This window comes from Nestor notabilis, unplaced genomic scaffold (assembly GCF_000696875.1).
Source record: "Nestor notabilis isolate BGI_N333 unplaced genomic scaffold, ASM69687v1 scaffold7730, whole genome shotgun sequence".
Lineage (NCBI taxonomy): Eukaryota > Metazoa > Chordata > Aves > Psittaciformes > Psittacidae > Nestor > Nestor notabilis.
In genome coordinates this window covers 48,571-68,052 of record NW_009910595.1, presented here as the reverse complement: position 1 = coordinate 68,052, position 19,482 = coordinate 48,571, and the positions used below count along the sequence as shown (strand labels likewise).

Below are 19,482 nucleotides of genomic sequence, written 5' to 3'. Positions count from 1 at the left end.
ATCCAGAATATAGAAATAACTTAAACTCTTGTGGGCAAGTTTTATCAATAAACGAATCTTTCTACTTTTCCTTTTCTCTCCCCCTCTGTGAAGGATGAAGTGAATGGTTACCATTGCTTATGCCCTCATGGTTTCACAGGAAAAAACTGTGAGACAGAAACCAATGAATGTGAAAGCAATCCCTGCCAAAATGGAGGCCGTTGCAAAGACCTGGTGAATGGATTCAGTTGCCTGTGTTCACAGGGCTTTTCAGGAGTCTTCTGTGAGGTGAGGGCAGTAGTGACATTACTGCAATACTTCTCATGGCTCAAATTCTTGAAAGAAACATATCTCTAGCTTTAAATGGGAGTAACCCAAGGCTAAGGCATTACTAACTAACATAGCTGTTACTTGATACTCTGAATAAGTAAATTTGTTGTGCGGTGCTGTTCTAGTAGCTGTAACACTTGAATTTGCAGCCTGACAAAGTGCAAGTTGTTGCACATACACCCTGGCTCTCCTAGATGTTTAAGACTGCAAGTATTCCTTAAGCTTGAAACGTTTACCTTTACAATTTTCAGGACCTGTGTTTTTTTTTGCTCCACTAGAATGCTTTAGGTCTTCATCCTAATTACTCTGAAGTATATAATTGAATTACCTTTCAAGTAATCCTACTGCTGTTGGTGAGAGTATCCACGTAATTAAAAGCAGGCAGATACACAAATATTGGCTCTCAGAACTTTCTTTTTGAGTTCATTTTAGAAACATGTAGTTCTACTGCTTAAACAAGATCTGAAATACTAAAGTCCTAGAGGGAATTCTAATTCTTCCTAGGGAGAACATTAGGCTTTTCAATGCAAAGTTATATCGCCTGAAATGTGTACTTTCTGGCTCTCACTGATAGCGAAATTCATATAAGTGTTATGGCTAGCAAGATAGACATCAACTGGAGGCACTGGTTTGGAATTTTGTTGGATTTGCTCCAGAATTTTTCATGGAGGACATTGGAATGACCTCTCTTAAATGGAGAAATAATTTTATTCTATGTTTGTATTGTTAAAGGAACAATGCCCTCCTTTTATTCAAAATTAAAAATAGATACTGACCAGTGTAATAAAACTGGTGCAGTACCTAATAGCTCATGTACCATTACATAAAGATCATAGCTTGAGTGCTCTACTCTTGGCTGATTCATACCATAACATGTAATTAAAGTTTTAGCAAATCTGTTTGAATAATAGGGGGGAGTTGGCTGCTTGCCTTGTGTGTTGCAGGAAATATCTACCATTGATTCCAAATGCTGAAGTGCCAGCTACTGAACTTGAGTTGCAAAGGGGAAATTTACACTAATGGAAGGAAACAAATGGAGACATCTGATAGAGGAGATCTGAGAATCTTTCTCAGACCTTAGCTATTTTGCGTAGCTTGCTTTGAGTGTCGCATATGAGATCATAAAGTAGCCATGTAAAAATCTCTCTATTGCAGCTGGAATTGTATGTGCTGCTCTGAATTAAAAACTTAACACCATTTGTGTTCCTTCTGCTTTGATTAGTTTTGGATGTTTAACTTATTTAGCTAAGAACTACTAAAAGTACTGAGCAAATCCACCACTGGACTTAGCTTTTTCAGCCTTACAGACATAAAATCATCTTTATCACAAGAGATGTGAAGAGGGGAAACATTACTTAGGAGGAAGGCAATTCTTAAGAATAACAACTTGGAGGAAAGTTACTGTGATGTAACTATATCTCTTTTGAAGCTGCTTTGTGGATTTTGAGGCCAATTTAGGGCATCACCAGTCAGTGATCTTGTGTGTCAGTCTAAGATGTAGAAGAAGCAGGATTGCTTTGCTATAGCAGTTTGTCTTTTTTAAGGGTTATATTATGAAAGCTAGGTTTAAATTTTACTTTTTGAATCAGATGGCGAGAAGTATTCAAAATACACTTAGTATTTCTGTGTATACATTAGTATGTTGATAGTATTTGTAAGAATGAGGCCTCTGAGCAGCTTGGTCTACCTAGAGCTGCTTTGAGCAGGAGGTAGGAAGTAGCTGACCTCTAGAGGTCCCTTCCAAGCTATGTGGTTCTATAATAAATTCTATGTATTGATTGAGGTGGAAAGAGAAGTTGCTCTGGATAACAGGATTTATTGTTTGGTGGGTTTTTTGAATTCTGTGTATTTTCAGTGTGTTGCGGACACAAAGTTGACAAGTGCATTTCTATTTAACTTGCATTATAGCACTTAGTATGTAGGTGTGAAGGACAGAGAAGTGGCTTGTAATAATCCAGAATCATCACAGTAATATGTCTTTTCATGGCTTGTTCTTTGCTAAGTTATTGCAAATGTGCTTATTCAGCCTCCTGCAAAGTAATGTCATCTTAGGAGCATGAGAAATGCTCTGTATTAGGATTGACTAACCTGAAATTTCTCTGCAGAATGGAATGTAATATATATGATTCATAAACCTCCTTAAAACTTGGGATTCCTTGTACATTAACTTCATCTGTGTCTTTGGCAACACAGATAATGCTGCTTACTCCTGGGAAATGAAGCAGCTGGCACTAACCATGGCCTCTCTTACAGATGGATATTGATTTCTGTGAACCTAACCCTTGCCAGAATGGGGCTAAATGCTATGATCTGGGAGGAGATTATTACTGTGCCTGCCCTGATGACTATGATGGAAAGAATTGTTCTCACCTCAAGGACCACTGCAAGAACAATTCTTGTAAAGGTACATGCTGTTTTCCAGAAACTCGTCTTAATGTATTAATGATACATCAAAAAGGTAGTATTTCTGGGAACATCTTAATGCAGAAACATTTCTATTGTACTCACTTGGACTTTGTGAAAATGAGGCAGCCAGAAGAAATGCTTGTAGCCATCCTAATTTTTAAAGAGGTAGAGTGTAACTTAAACTGAACATAGCTTTTAAATTGTGATTAGTCCTAATTTTTGGTTGACATTTTAAAAAGTAAAGACTGAATGGTGATTCAGATTAATAGTCTGATGATGTGCTTCTTATTCTTAGTAATAGACAGCTGTACAATAGAAGTCTTCACTAATGCTACCCAAGAAGGAATCCGTTTCATTTCATCTAATGTTTGTGGGCCTCATGGACGGTGTATTAGTCAGCCAGGAGGGAATTTTACTTGTGCCTGTGAAAGAGGTTTTACTGGAATATACTGTCATGAAAGTAAGTAGGAATTTCTTTTATTTTGTTGCTCTAAAACTCTATTTCTTATTATGAAGCTTTACAATATAAAATGAAACATCAAGGCTTTAAAAATCTTGCATAGAGCATTGTTTCAGGTGTACTGCTTGAAATCCATTTATTTCTAGTAACAGTTGTCTCTGTAGTGGTATATACTTCCTCTGTGAAAGAAAACTGATTTTAGTCCAACTTGAATGTGAATGTGTCTGTACCTACTACCTTTAGGTACAGTCTTACAAGAAGCCATGGATTTTTCCAACATGGTAATAACGCAGAAGGGACAGACACATTAACAGCACAGCTTAGGAGCATGTCTGTTGCTGTTCCAGGTTTTTTTTGAACACATGGATATTTTTGCCAGATAAGCTAAATGCTCTGGTTCAACTTGCTGTGTGAGAGGGAATATATCTAGAAACCTTACCAGGCATGAAAACAGATGTTTGAGTTGTTCTTGTGTATGTACAAATTGAGTACAACTTTCTGCTCCTTTTCCTAGAGACACAAGTGTGGTTAACTCCACTAGGTAGGTGAAGACAGCCTTGAGCAATAATTGTTGACCTTTTTGTCATAGATATCAATGATTGTCTTGGAAAACCTTGCAAGAATGGTGGGACATGCATTGATGAAGTTGATTCATTTAGATGTTTCTGCTCAAGTGGCTGGGAAGGAGAATTGTGTGACATAAGTGAGTACTGCTAAACATTACAAGGTCAAATATTAACAGTTTTACTGTAAGTTAGTGATGATTGGCACATGATTAATAATGAGGTAGTTTGTCTGTTCTGTAATTACAGACTACCTAGTGTTGTTCTCAGAAGATTTTTTGGGTAGCAGCTCTAAAAGTCCTTTACCAGGAACAAAGCCTGATTCTTGGGTGTATTACAGGAGATATCTCAAGAGGAGAGAATTGCTTTTTCTCCTGAGAAGCAAAAGCAAATAGACCTTGTTAAGGGTCTATGCAATGTGCTTCTTAGTACTTCCTGTACATAAAAGTTTGTCCCTTACCCAATCTACTCATACACAGTAGTTTCCAAACATGAAAAGGTTTTCTGCTTTAAGCCAGTTCAAGCTATGATGTCCTTTCACCTTGCTGAAGGAATTTATAAACTTAGTATCTATTCCTTCAGTAAGAAAATAATGGCTGAAGCCTGAATTCTTACTCTGTATTGTGAGTCAGTGTTTTGTAGTCTGGGTTCAGTGGGAGCAGGCCTTTACTCTTGCTGCCCTGGCTTGAGACATATTGGGCCCCAGCTGACAGAGAAGTGTCCTAGGCCAGTTCATGATTAAGTTACCTCTGAGGAAACTGCAGTTGGTTCTTTTTGTACTCTGAATGAAGTTGCTTCTAAAACACGACCGCAAGAACTTGCCGAGACATATTATAGGACATGCACCAATTAAGATATGAAATAAAGACTAAGAAGCTTTTGGCAGGTGTTACTGTCAAAAGAGCTTTTTGTGTGGTCTAGATGAAGTTTGGTTGGGAAAAAATGTTCTACCTATTAAAATGTTTGTCTCGAGTGAGAAGAACTTTCTCTAAAATTGATGTATGTGCTCAGTGCATGCATATATTTAATATGTATACATATACACATGTGTATACCCATGGTTAAGCCATTTAATGGCTTTTTCTCTGTGTGTGTTGAGACATAAAGCAGGACAGGGAGCCTTAACTGTCTCATGTGGATGTCCGGGATTGGGGCTTCTTTTCCACGACATTGTGGTCCCTACTAGAAAACTTTCTCTGAAGTTCAGAATATGACTCTCTGGCAAAATAAATCTACTCTGGTGCTCTACTAAGAAGCTGTACTGAATGATACTTCTTCTCTTAAGCCATCAAAGAATCTTTCATAGTTGTTCTGTATTAAATCAGTTTTTTTCCTTGCTTATATAAAGATAACCCCATAACAATTAGGAATGCTCTTCCTAAATAGTACACAATTTATTTTCTTTATAAATGAGTATTTTATATTTTCTCATGGCCTTGACTAGGCTGGATCATCTAATTTGAGTAACTTTTTCTAGATTTCAACGACTGTTCTCCTAACCCATGTCACAACGGTGGCCGATGCATTGATTTGGTAAATGACTTCTATTGTGAGTGTAAGAATGACTGGAAAGGCAAAACTTGCCATTCACGTAAGCGTTCTTTACTTTGATCTTTAGTTTAGCCAAAGATTTGTTTTCTTTCTTCTCATGAGACAAGAGTTCCTGAAATTTAAAATAAAACAATTGCAGTGAAATAATAGGCATATTTTTATTACCTCTTCCACTTTCCCAGCAACAAAATGGAACATGTAAAAAATCTACTCCTTCATGTAGAGAAATAGTGTTGTAAGAGATGCCTTAGATTCGGCTCTTTTGGTTGTTTACAGTAATACAGCAAGTGGAACTATGCATTTCTAGTTCTGTTGCATTTAAATATGAAGTCTTTTTAAAGGTAGTTTTGTGATTAAAATGTACCTTGTCTTAAAATTCAGTAACACTAATGGAAATTAAAGCTGGTTTATTGTGATATGTAGGTGACTACCAATGTGATGCGAATACTTGTAGTAACGGTGGAACATGCTATGATGATGGAGATACATTCCGCTGTTCATGTCCTCCAGAATGGATAGGAAGCACCTGCAACACCGGTAAGCTTTTTAAATTATCTACAAATATAGCCAGAAGAAGTTGAGAAGTGTTTAAATAATACCTATTTATTAAAAAGGCACACTGTTGTTCCAGCTGTTCCAGTTGGCTGGTGACTGAATTTTAGAGTAATTACTTCCACTCACCTGACATGATACTGATTTTTAGGAAGCTGTTCTCTTCAGGCTTTTTACATGGTCTTTTACATATATTCTCCTAAGCAGATTTAGAACACCTGTATCTTGACTTCTCTGTTAGTCTTTAGGGACTATGTGTAAAGGTGTTTTCTTAGGAACTTAAGTCTCCTGCTTTGCATGAAGGTTCATAATGTGAATTAAGTTTGTGATGGAGAAGTGTCTGAGCAGACATACTCGGGGAAAAACAAATTGAAGTGGTTCTTGAGGATTTGCAGGGTTACTGCTTGCCGTAGGGAGTTATTCTTGATCTTTTGGGGCAATTGAATGTATTCTCCATGGTACAATTTTCTGAATATGAAACTTCCACCAGGACCAATAAGTTGAATAAAGATCAGTGTAATTTAGTATAGATACTAAAGAGTTCTAGATACAGTTGCAACATTTAATCAAAATCTGAACTTCAACTCACTGCTAAAGTAACAATGTAGCAGTATTTGAAGGATGCTTACACAGATGGGGAAAAATTTGATAATCTTTTTATGAAACTTCATGGTTCAATCAAACAATTGAATTGAAATGACAGTGAAGCTGAGAGGTTATCATGTGATGTGACTATAGAGTCTTTCAACCTTCTTGTAAGTCTTGCACTGTTGACTTAAATGCTGTTCAGGGTTCTGCTGTTGACATTCAGATGATAGATACTATTTATTTTCTATGCTAAATAGAGACTTTTTTCTCTTTTCAAAGCTAAAAACAGCAGCTGTATTCCAAACCCTTGCATGAACGGTGGAACATGTGTTGGCAGTGGAGATTCCTTTTCTTGCATCTGTAAAGAAGGATGGGAAGGACGAACATGCACACAGAGTAAGGCTTTTCTCCTTTCTTCCCCTGAATTCCCCTGTGATATTAGGAGTGTCTGGCACAGAGCTGTTAACTGAAACAAAGCGAGTTTATAGTATTCATATGCCAAAATATCTGAATCATTCAGGGTGGGAGGTAGGTAAAGATGATGATGCTTGAGTAATGAATGAAGAACTTGTCATGATTCTTTTTGTACCTGGTCTCTGCCAAAATAAAACTTTCAGCCTTTCTACAGAAATACAAATTTTTGGAAATGTGCAGAGTAAAAAAAGAAGTCCTCAGAGAAATACCAATTTTAATAATGAAAACTATCTGGAAAGGCAGGCAGTAGTGTATATTTCATCATTTTCTCTGAGTTTAGAAATTAATTACTTTGACATACTAATCCAATTAATTGGTTAGGTGGAGTAAAGCCTGCTACTGTGACTTCTATTATTGTTGGGGATTTTTTTTGTTGTTGTTTTTTGGGGTGGGTGTTTTTGTTTGGTTTTTTTTTCTTATGGTGTAACATATAAAGCAGGGGCGGGGGAAGTCTGAATTTGAGCTCTGTTTTTGCTATAAATCTATTATGAAATTACTGTTGTATTTTGATGTATGCCCCAGTTACCTGTTTTGAAGCTGACCAGTGCTAAGTATAAATGCTAACAATGAATTTGGAGTTTATAATGGGAAAGATTTGCTTAAGAAATCTGGCTAGTTGCACATACATACATTACATATGAAGTGCCAAAGCAGTAGTAATTCTTTAGAAAGATTTTAGAGCCTGGTTGAATTATCCACTGCCAATGCAACCAATACCCTTTTTTATTTCTATTATGTTGTCATTATGCACAACATCAAGTTTATGCTGTTGATACATCAAAATACACTGAAGTTGTAAAGTCTGGCATTTGTTGGCCTGTTCATAAATTTTAAGGTCTGTTAAGTCTAATTGAACTTTCTTGGTAAGGGTGGAAGAAAGTGTTTAATTCTGTATTAGTTTGCTTTGCTTTCTGTGGCTATAGTATCATATATTAGACAAAAAATATGGCACTAGTTATGCTAGCTTGTATTATTCTTTTTTGTAGATACCAATGACTGCAACCCTCATCCATGGTAAGTATGCAAACTCCAGTTTTGTACCTACGTGAAAATAAAAGTGAGCACTGTAATATGGATTCCCATTCCAGATTAGAACTCTGTCCCAAAAGAATTGAAGATAACCTCTGTAGAAACCTTAAAATATTTTTTTTGCCTTGCCTTGTCTATTCCTTGGCAGGAAAAAAAACCACAGACAGTCCTAGATGATTCATATGAACAGAAAAAAGTATTTAGTGCTGTCTTTGTGCCAGAATTGACTAGTAAATTACTGTGATGTGAAATGAATGAGACTTGTAAACATCTCAATGACCCACAACTCAGTTTTAGAATAATAAGAGAAATTAGAACCTGTTAGTTTACAGTAAATAATCTTGGATAATACAAGAAAGTTCTATTAGATCAAATATTATGTATAAACATGTTTTAAAAACAAAATCTTCTGGAAGATGCAATGGGATTATTTTAAAAAGAGGTTGATAACTACGGTTGAAGGGGAAAAATGTGGATGAAAGGGGAAGAATGTGGATGAAGAGAACCTTCTACCTTATCTTTCTCTGTCCATTCTGATGCAATAACTTGTACTTCATATAGTAAAAAAAGAAAACAAACCTTGCATAAGCTTAGGCTTTCTTTGTATTCACTTTACAGTGAGGTTTTATCTCCTTGAGTTCTGTTGATATATTTCCCCTCCCCATGCATGCACTTTTGTAGGATGTTGCTATTTTAACAGGTGACTTACTAAGACATATTGTTTATCTAACATTGTTTCCTTTATTGATGGGAATAGACCATCCTCCTAAACAGCACCAGAAGGTTTAATTAACAGAGCTTTAATTAGAGACCAATGAAACAGTCAAAGTAGACATGTTATGAATTAGCAGGGACTTTTTAATTCTATGTTGTTGAATAGTGAGAAAGTACATGAAGAGGACAATTGAAATTTGCATTTAAACACACCACATGAGAACTGTGGGTTTTGCTCATCTTTAGACTAGTGAATCTACCCTGTGAATGCTTTGTGTAATAATACATTTGTTACTTTTACAGTTACAATGGAGGCATCTGTGTTGATGGTGTGAATTGGTTTCGATGTGAATGTGCACCTGGGTTTGCTGGTCCTGACTGCAGAATTAGTAAGTACCTGTGTGAGTAAAGACCTCAAAGGTTGTACTATTCTGATGCACAAATTGGAAAGAGCGCCCTGTGACCCTTTTTGCATTAGGTTGGCTGAATTCTAAATAATGAAACAGAACCCACCTGTCAGCCAACCACATACTGATACTTTTAAATAATGGCAAGTTATTTTCCTTTCTTCATGTCTCTAAATGGAACTGAAATGACTTGGCTTAAGAGGCTTGGATTTTGCTGGATTTTGTTTGACAGTTATGAAGGTTCTGGGGTGCTGACTTCATAGAAGCTTATTAAGTTTTAAGTGTTTTTCTTGATAAGTGACTTCTTGTTAAAGTTGATGTATATGGCCAGGTGTCCTGTTTAACATTAGAAACTGAAATACACTGAGACATCTCAAATGCAGACAAAAACATCAGGAGTTTTGTGCTGGCGTGTGGATAAGAGAGAAGTATATGATGAAGGTCTTTCAAAGCTATAAAACCTGTTACGCTTCTGAAGGAAGCTAGAATAGAACCAAAAGCCCTTCCACGTTCATTTGGTATTTTCTGTTGCCTACGTGGGTAACAATTGCTCTACAACATTTATCATGTTCACTTTCTAAGTCCAGTCCTTTAAACAGAGCAGATGAGCTGATACTGTGCATCAGTCAAGAACTGGTGTTTAGACAGTTTTTCTGAGGGACTAGAGTGGGCCTTCATTTACAACAGAAGGAACACCTTTTTGAAAGGGAACATCTTTTCCCTTTCAAAAGATGCTTTGGAAGGGAGTGGTTTTTGAAAATGACGTAGTTGGTGCCTGTGGTTCACAACTTGACAGGTTGGTTTCTGTTGCCTTTGTTGGTGAACTGTTGCATAAATTACTATTGGTCACTTCCTCAGGATAACAACACATTGCTGTGCATCTGAATGAACTGTGTTTTCTTGCCTCTTTCAGTAGATTGCTGTGCCCAAATCTCTGGATCTGTGAATATTGGTTTTTTTGTTTGTTTTAGGCTTTTGTGCTAACCATATGTGTTAGAGTAATCTACTCACTATTTCATGGTTATTAAGAAAAAGTAACAGCAAATGTCTGTTACAAACTAAACTATTACTTTTCTTCTTTATGGTGAACTGTATAGGAGTCACTTCTTTTGAGCACTGTTGGGCCAGTTCATTGGTCAGTTCTTGCACTGTGATGACTTCCTGAAAGCATGTGCTTTTCTAGGAAGCCAAATGTCTTGAGATTAGTGCCAGAACAAGATGTGGGACTTAATTTCTATAGCTGAAAGTGGAGAATACGTTAGCACCTTCAACTGTCCAGTACCTCTGCTTTGAGATGAGTCAGCATATGACTGCTGCTTTGATCAAGAGAACCTCATTTAGGGTGCAGTTATGAGAAATCTGTTAGGTTACTGCTGAAATGGTGGAACTATCCAATTAGGAGATTAATTCTGAAGCCTAACTGCCCTTTGCTTGTTAAGAAAGAAGGTCTTATCAGATTACATCTCAGTAAATGTTTAATTACAGTGTTCTATGTCCTTGCCATTGAATTTTACTTACTTTCTATCTAGATATCGATGAATGCCAGTCTTCGCCTTGTGGATATGGTGCCACTTGTATAGATGAAATAAATGGATACCGATGCACTTGTCCTCCTGGAAGAATTGGTCCTAGATGCCAAGAAGGTATTGCTATATCTGCTATCAATCTTTACCCAAAAAACAGTAGGGTACAATGTAGCCAGTACAGAGTTTGCATACAGTAATCTGATGTGGAAGAAACAGTAGCTAGTATTTTTAAGTTTGTATAGCTTCAGTAACTCAAAGAGGTGAAATGAATGTGCCCTTTTGGTTTTTTTTTTTTGTTTTGTTTTGTTTTGTTTGTTTTTTTTTGTTTTTTTTTTTTTTTTTTTTTTAGTAATTGGAATTGGAAAGCCTTGCTGGCTTAAGGGAATGACCTTCCCCCATGGCAGCAGGTGGGATCAAGAATGCAACAACTGCCACTGTTTGGATGGCCGCATTGACTGCACCAAGGTAGGTGCTTTGACCAATTTTCTTAAATCCTTGTGGCTGAAACAGACTTAATGTTCTTCATGCACAAGTTAATATGTGTCTCCTAAACTGCCTTTTAAAAAAAAAAACAAAAAAACAAAAAAAACAAAAAAAACCTCTAATGACTTCCTGTAAAAAAATACTTGTGGGATTGTCTCTAATCATAAGCTACTGTCCTACTTTCTACCTGCTAGAACAAGCTGTCTAAAAGCAAAAAGGCATTTTTGCAGAAAAGGAAATACGAACTGGAATGGAATAATGATCCTTGCAAAGATAATAAATGACTCTGCTAAAGCTTTGCAAACACAGTTTTAGAGCTCCTAATTTTGTGAAACTTTAGTTCCAAGGTAAAGAACATGTAGGCAGGAAAGTTGCTTCAGCGGGTAATAATTGTCTTTTTGTTTCATGCTTCAGAAGGTTTATGAATTGACAAATGGCAACTTCTGTATATTTGTTATGAACTGTATCCTGGTGGTTGTGACTTAGGAAAAATAAGACTAGCCTAAATGCAGATTGAATATATTAATATATGCTCCAAGCCTATCAGCTGTCCTGAGATAGGCATTCTCAGTGGATTTGTGGTACCTGTGCAGCTTTACATCACAGCTGGAGAGAGACAAGATCAGTGCTGCGGACAAGTTGTAAGGCTAAGTGGGTGGTTCCAGATGAGCACTTAATAGCACTTAAAACATTGCCTCACACAGCAGTCTCCCACGTTTCACTGGAAGCACCAGTTTAAAAACCTCAGGGTCTCACTATTCTGTCCAGCCTTAATCTTACGTGGTTTAGCTAGGTGTGCACTGTACGTAAAGATATAACTAAATCTTGCAGTAAGTCATTTAGGAATGCTATTTTAGACCCTTTGTGGTGTTGTGATTTCAAGTTTAAGATATCTTCAGAAGATAACAGTACATGAAGGTAACTAGAATCTCAGAAATGGTTGTGTGGTAAATATGGGCAACTTGCCCATGTGTGGTGTTTGATTCTTTCATAGAACAAACATGCTGACAATTGTGCTTTAAGAAATCCATAAATACCCAAACTAATAGCTGTACAGAATTATTGTATAGAATCTTCAAGGTTGCATCATGAAATGGAGCTGTGTTTGGAAGCTTGCTGCACCTCAGTAACTTGGTAACAGCATACTGTTTTCTTTTGGGAGAGTGGTTGAAATGATGGTGCTTATCACCAGTGTGCATCAGCTCTTAACATCTTCAGTGTTCTGTGGCAAGGATCTCAGTATAAATATTGAAAAGAAATTACTTCTTTTGGAGAGGTGTTTCTAGACTATAGAAGCTTAGATGACTAGTTTAAAATAAATGCTTGAACTTCAGTGTAACTCAGTTACATGGGACAAATCCGTAAGCCTCCAAGGAGATATGGCCAGTCAGTGGTGTTTTGGGTAATTTTTGCAGTTTTTACACTCTTGTCTATACAAAATATCTTTGTGCCAGAGCAACTCCATCTCCTGCTAGGACTGCAGCAGTATTGAAATAGAATTTTTTTTACAGTCAGTAGATGATCATGACCATTTTATGAGAATTGCTTATTTTGATTCAATGCATAAAAGCAATAAACTGCAACAGTACTTTGTTCTTTTTAATTTCTAGGTGTGGTGTGGGAAAAAGCCTTGTCTGTTACACAAACACTGGGATAATTCAAATAACCAGTGTCCCATGGGTCAAGAATGCCGCGAGAAGTATATGAAATGTTTTCAGCCACCATGCACGGACTGGGGAGAATGCAGTGCCTCTGAACCTCTGCCTGCCAATATCAAGTGTCTGCCTAATTCTGGATACTTGGACAATGACTGTGCTAGAATTACTTTAATTTTTAACGGAGATAAAGTCCCCCAGGTGAGGGCAGAATTATGGCAATATGTGTAGGAATATGTTCCATGTCAAAGCTTGGAAGATTAATGTTTCTAATATAATTTTTTTGCTGTCATAAACTTGCTATATTTATTATTAGACCCTTCTGTTGCTATTAATTGTGCTTTGTCTAAAAGGTAAGGCAAAATTAGGGTTTGTACTGAATGTTTTGTTTTCTTCTTTAAATCTCAAAGAACTACTTTCTCACATTTCAAGGTGGGCTCACACTGTGCTATGGTAGTCATGCAAGATCAGTTTCTCACCCTTCATTCCAAAACCCTGTTCTTTGTTTTTCTGCCCTTTCTTGCTGCCCTCTTTGCTGCCTTCATCGGGTCTCAGTAACTGCAAAAACTCTGAAGATGCTTATTTTTATGTACTATTTTTTACCAAAAATAGTCATACAATCTCCATTGCTTCTAACAGGGTACTACAACTGAAAATATCTGTTCTGAAATCCGGTATTTACCAGCTAGTAGGAGTGTTTCTAGGGACAGAACTCTGATAATATTATGTGATCTGTCATACTCCACAGAGAATGCAGTGGAAGTTGCTATTGTAAGTATGAGACATATTAATATATATATGATTATTTTTCTTAATAGTTTCAGCTGGGAAAGAGGTTGTTTAAGCTTGTTTCACGTCAATGCGCAGGTACTGCAATCTGTGGCTGGCTGACTGCAACGCAATTTTGTGATCTTGCAATTTCCTGTAATGCTAGATAGCTGAAACTGCAGGTATCATTAATGACAGAAGGCTACCACAACCTCCTGATAAATTACTCAGACTAATTCAGCTGAAATTAGTGAACAGGTGCCTATCTTTTCTGTCAGAAATCTTGGGCTATTCGCCTTCCCAGTAAGGAGGTACAGTTGCAGGTGACTGGATTGAGTTTTATGAAGAAGTTTCTGCTGTATGTATGGAGTATGGCTGCCAGTTCATGGCAGGGGAGTTCGACCTAGATGATCTTAAGGTCCTTTCCAACCCAAACCATTCTGTGATTCTATGAAATACACGAGTGGGAAGTGGAAGGAGGTGTAATTTGAGTAGATGAAAGTAACTTGTTCTATTGAGGTAAAGACTTGCTTTAGAAGCTTGAGAGCCCAATACATCAGTGCTTGTGAATTGCTTAATTTCCAAGAGTGAGTTAATTTTCATAAAATGTTTTATCCAGGCAAAAGCTGGATTGTCTGTCTCTGGGTACTGAACAGAACGTGCTGAGCCATGATGCAAGAAGCAAAGTGTATGGTATAAATAGAGCAGACTGTTACTAGTCCAAGCTTCTATCTAGATAATCCACATGTCTTGAAGTACTCCATACTAAGTTTAGATCAGCAGTGTAAGTAACACAGAAGTCAGCTGCCTTTTATTTGAGGTATGCTAGATTATCAAGTAGGCATGTTACCCACCAAGTCTTGACACTGCCTCTGCAGTTTGGATAAATCCAGCCATGCTATTGCTACAGTAAGCTGGGGGGGGGGGCGCTATTTGTAACTACTATCAAGTAATTCAATCTAGTGAACTCAATTAAGATGTAGCTGGATTCAAAAATTAGATTTCCATGGTTAGGTGTTTGCAATAACTTCTTGTTTTTCCCCTTTTCTCCCTTTAGTCTTTTGTGCCACATCGAGATGAAGAAGATAATAGTCTTATTCAGAATGCTGCTAATACAATAGTAAATGCAATCACTAAGCGGCAAAACAGCACTGTTATGTTGGCAGTAACTGAAGTCAAAGTAGAGACCATTGTTGTTGGGAATTCATCATCAGGTAAGGTTCCCGATGCATGTATCCTGTGCACATGTGTGAGCATTTTCTGTTCCCCTACACTCAGTCTTATCTTTACACGCTGGGGAAAATGATAGGTTGGGTTGTTTGTTTAATTGCTATTACTAACTGAGGAGAAAGTGGCTTTAAAATCAGGGTTCTGTGCCTGTGTGCAAGTTTAAACTTAACCTCATCCTTTACATAGTATCCCCACCTAGCCTTGCCACTATTTTGACTCCGACTTCCAACCCCATTCTCCAGTCTAAGAATACCTTTCACGAGATCAGAAGTTCTTTTTATGGACTGTTCAAATCCTTTCCAATTCTCCTACATTAATCTTAAACCAACTTCAGCCCTTGACGCTGCTGCATTGTAGAAGCTGAGACTGTGAAGTAATAAAAATATGGTGAGGGCAAAGACGCATAGTGTGACACCAGCTCTCTTCTGGAGCACTTATGTATTATTTACCTTAAAAAGAGTTAAAGATGTCTAGTATCTTCCAGTAGTTGGTCATGATAATGTAAAACTTTGTTCTCTTTCAACATGTGCTTCTCACTAGTATACAGCTGGTTTAAAATGTAATGTTCATTTCTCTTAATGAGGATATGGTATGATTGGAGAGACCTTTATCTCTGAATACTGTCTCTCCAAGAGCTATGCCAAAATAAGCAATTAAAGATTTTGAATGCTTTTGTGTGGATAGACTTCAACTTCTTGCAGCTACTGGTAGAGAATGGTTTCCAGACTCATCATTTTAACATAGATGCTCAGTATTGACCACTGGCCCATAGTCCTTTAATTAGAGTTGTTGTGAAATAAACTGTAACTTCGAGACTCATGTTCCTTGACTTTGTTTTCTTGTTAGACCTTAATTGGGTGAGGTAGGTGGAAACCTATTGTAAAACATGGTATAAAGGCCTATGTCTGTGCTGAACCTCATTTGTGTGGGATGCTCAAGAGACTAGATGGAGATGATCATTTAGACACAGTTGATTTCCTCTAGCTTTAAGGAAAAAATATTCTGAATTTGGAATCTATATACATATAGGAATGGTTTCCTAGAGAAATAATCTGGGTCTGTGTGACTGGGAGAGCACTAGTGGGGTTTTGTGATTGGGAATGTAGAGAAAAACAATTGCCTCAACTTGTTTTGTTTATTCTTTGAGCAGCGAAGACTCTTATCTCTAGTGACAATGTTCTAGTGTCTTACTCTAAAGTAGAACCAGAATACCCTAAAGAGTGTGTGACTGATGTGGTTACATAGCTCTAACCTGGATGTTTTTTGAGATAGCTGGTACATCAATGTCCATGGACTTGATGGCAAAGGACTCTTCTTTCAGACAGTAAATACGGGACTCATTTCAGATGCAAGTGCCAGTTCTTCTAGAGCAATTTAGAGGCATAGTACTCTCACTAGCCTGCCTTCTACAAGGATAGACTGATTTTTTTTCTTAAGAGCATTACTGAGTTTTTCTGGGCCAACTTAGCATAGGTGCTTGACAAAGAGATGCTGCTTACATAACTGGTTTGCCTGTTGGAGGGGAAAAAATCTCCAATGTAACATCATTAAGCAGGGAAAGCTCTGCCTTGGTTTAAGTTAGTAAAGAGCATTTCTAGATGGAATAGTGGATTCAAACAGTTATTAGTGTGCTTTAATGATGTCTTCCTTCCTCCCTCCTAAAAATCTTTCTAGTGCTCACCTGCAGTTATGTATGGATACTTCTTTTGTGGGTGTCTAACGCTATATATCTAGCTTTATTAACTCAAGACTTTGATGTTTTTGTGTGTGTGTTTTTTCATTTGCCTTCTAGATTATTTGGTTCCAATTCTTTGTGCGGTATTTAGCATTGTATGGCTGACTTGTATAATCATCTGTGTGTGGTGGACTCGGAAGAGAAGAAAAGAGAGAGAGAGAAGTCGTCCTCCCAGAGAAGAGGGTGCCAATAACCAGTGGGCGCCTTTAAATCCCATACGAAATCCTATAGACAGATCTTACAGTAACAAAGACATTCGTTATGAATGCAAAAACTTCATATCTCCTCAAAAAAGAACTTGTGATGCAGTAGAGGAGTATGTAGAGTATGAGGAAGAGGAGGAGGAAGAGGAGGAAAGAGATGAGGAAATGGACAAATTCCTCTCTCACAAACTCGCAAAGCCTTTGCCCACAAAGGCATCTGACACATCAGAGAGCAGTCCAGTAAAGAAATCCCATCAAATAGGCAAAATGGACAACAGATCTGTAAAAAATGTGAATGCATCAAACTTTGAAGGCAGTAGAGACTAACCTGTATTTGGAATGTAGGCAGGCTGCGCCTACACTTACTGGGGAGGGGAAAAATTGACATCTCCACTTTGCATCAAGGACTAAAAATATCTGGAGTCAAATGTTCATAGTTTCTTTATTTTGCGTAAAAAAAAAAATAAATAAAAATAATAAATAAAATTTATTTTGTTTCTTTAGCCTTGTATAAATTATTCAATGACTGTCAGATGAAAAAAAAAATGAGTAATCTTTGATAGTTGCTATTTTTGTAAAGTTTACTTATAATACACTCGCTGTGTGGCAGAGGAGAGGTTGTATTTTCAATATGTGTAAAGTTTATTACAAAAGACTGTACACTGTTTACAGAATGTATTTCTTTTTATTACTTGCTCTAATTTAATGGTGGCTTTAAAACCTCCTGGTTGAGGAAATTGTGTGAACTTTAAACTGCTTTCTTGACTTTGAATCTCTATTAATGGCAGCTCACTGCACTTGTTACGTTAGTAGCTTCTGTAAGATTTTTCCAAATTTGCCTTACACACTTTGTAATAGGAACAAAAAAAATTATAGAGATCTTTCAACTGTGGATTAAAAGTGGCCTTTTTATTTCTGTTGAATTACTTTAGAATTGCAGTATTGAAGCATGTGACAAGTGCCTTGAGATTAAACTTTTTCTATAGCAACTGTCAAAGACTGCCATATCAATATAGTAAAATTGTGAGAACTCTAGGTTCCCCAACTGACACAGTTTATTTTCTAATAGTGAAAGTGCTTTTTTTGTAAATATGTACATATTAAATGAATCACTCTGTATATTTGATTTAATAACTTAAATATTTTGGTCTTTTTTTTTTTTACATGTCATTCCTTTTAATTTATGTTTCAGAAAAAGGAGGCTTTATGGCAGTTTATAAGACTTTTTTTGGTATTATGTCCAGATTAGGAAATGATGTTAATACAATCAATGTTAGGAATCTGTTGGTCATTTGTATTTACATAGGAACATAACCACTTACATGTAAATAGATACAGAAATGTTTGTTTATCCCCATGTTTGGCCCATCTCAAGAACACTAACAGGTGCATCTACTGTACAGTACCAACATAGTGAGGCATTGTTGTTTTTCTTTTGTGAATACGTTAATTACATGTGGTATTACTTTTTTGCGTTTAAATACAGGCCTAATGAAGGGAACAATATTTTCCTCAATCTTGTTTCTGTTGTGCTTTATTCATCTTTTACTCTAAAGAAAAAAGGCTGGCAAGCTCAGAGGATGGGAGTACCTCATTAGAAATGGGTATTTGTTATGGAAGGCTTATGCGTTTGTGTTGTTGGGTTTGGTTTGTTTTTTTTTTTTAAAGGCTTTTATTATTGCTATTAACTGGGCAAACTTATAAGTTTATTTTACTTACTGAAGAAGCATAACACTACATACACCTAGTTACCCTACCAGGGAGAGGAGCGGAGGTTTGAGAGTATAAACTCTGGCCCATGAACAATGTAAACATGAATGTTTTGAAATCAGTTGTTTTATACAGGAACGCAGGATTTGCTTTGCAGGATCTTCTGTTTTAGTACATTTTTTGACATGTTCTTAAAAAAATCTTTCAGAAAAGAAACTATTTATTAAAGCATTTTATAATGATGTTTGTTGTAACTTTTTTACTTGTGCTAAATATTCAAAACTTATTTTGATAACCTGGTTAGGAGTTAGTTTAGAAAAGGGTACTATCCTTCTCATGTTCCCCAGTATAATCCTGAGTATTTAAACCAAAACCACTTTTTTTCCTGCTACTCTTGTAACTTTTTGTACTGTAATGCTGCTGTCTTCCATAATCTAATAAAATGATTCCCTCATTGTGTGTAAGATACTTCAGATCGTGTTTCCTTTCTAAGTGCTTGGAGTTCTGATGTGATGAGGCTAAATGAAGGAGGAGTGACAGTCCTGATTTAATACAGGGTACTTCCCGTAACCTGAGCTAATAGCCTGCACACAAGTGCTAATACTTCCCCAGCCAGCTTAGCAGCATTGTCCTCTGCCCACTGCTGCAGCACTGACTGCACAGGTGATATCCCCCTACATGGGTCTAGAGACATGGACATCTCCAGTACCTAAGCTGGGACTCTCCCTGCGCTGCCTCTTTACAAAGCACAAAGGCTGGTTTTAGCTGACAGGTATTGACTGTGCGTATGATGTGCCTTTTTTGAAAGCTGCTGAGCAGAGGCTTGTTGAAGCACTATCGTCTTACTTCCTTGGGTGATAAGAGAGCTGTTCAAGCATGCAGGGACTTGAGGTGTTCTTGACAAATTCAGTTGGATTTTAAAGTAATACTTTTCTATTCTATTCTGCAGCTATTCAGGCCTTTTACTTGTCATGCATCAGTTTCAGTTTAGTAGGTCTATGCCTGGTTTTTATGGTGACTTCAACAGCTTTTGTATAGCGTCTTCTCTGTAGTAAAAGGTGAACTCTTACATAAGATAATATGGAATATAAAAGTGGAATTTTTCCTGATAGCTATCAA

At 37.0% G+C, this 19,482-nt stretch overlaps 1 protein-coding gene across 1 annotated transcript in view; it reads left to right on the top strand.

The window, feature by feature from the left end:
* The window catches only part of JAG2 (jagged 2), a 40,767-nt gene extending 22,583 nt beyond the window's left edge, over positions 1–18,184 (top strand). The window contains exons 10-24 of the mRNA XM_010010843.1: positions 94–267; positions 2,563–2,713; positions 3,011–3,175; positions 3,765–3,878; positions 5,216–5,329; positions 5,713–5,826; positions 6,709–6,825; positions 7,890–7,917; positions 8,950–9,035; positions 10,583–10,696; positions 10,929–11,044; positions 12,673–12,918; positions 13,357–13,488; positions 14,543–14,699; positions 16,508–18,184. Coding sequence (XP_010009145.1) covers positions 94–267; positions 2,563–2,713; positions 3,011–3,175; positions 3,765–3,878; positions 5,216–5,329; positions 5,713–5,826; positions 6,709–6,825; positions 7,890–7,917; positions 8,950–9,035; positions 10,583–10,696; positions 10,929–11,044; positions 12,673–12,918; positions 13,357–13,488; positions 14,543–14,699; positions 16,508–16,980 — 2,301 coding nt within the window. The 3' untranslated portion in view covers positions 16,981–18,184. The remainder of the gene's footprint in view (positions 1–93; positions 268–2,562; positions 2,714–3,010; positions 3,176–3,764; positions 3,879–5,215; positions 5,330–5,712; positions 5,827–6,708; positions 6,826–7,889; positions 7,918–8,949; positions 9,036–10,582; positions 10,697–10,928; positions 11,045–12,672; positions 12,919–13,356; positions 13,489–14,542; positions 14,700–16,507) is intronic.
* Positions 18,185–19,482: the final 1,298 nt, after the last annotated feature.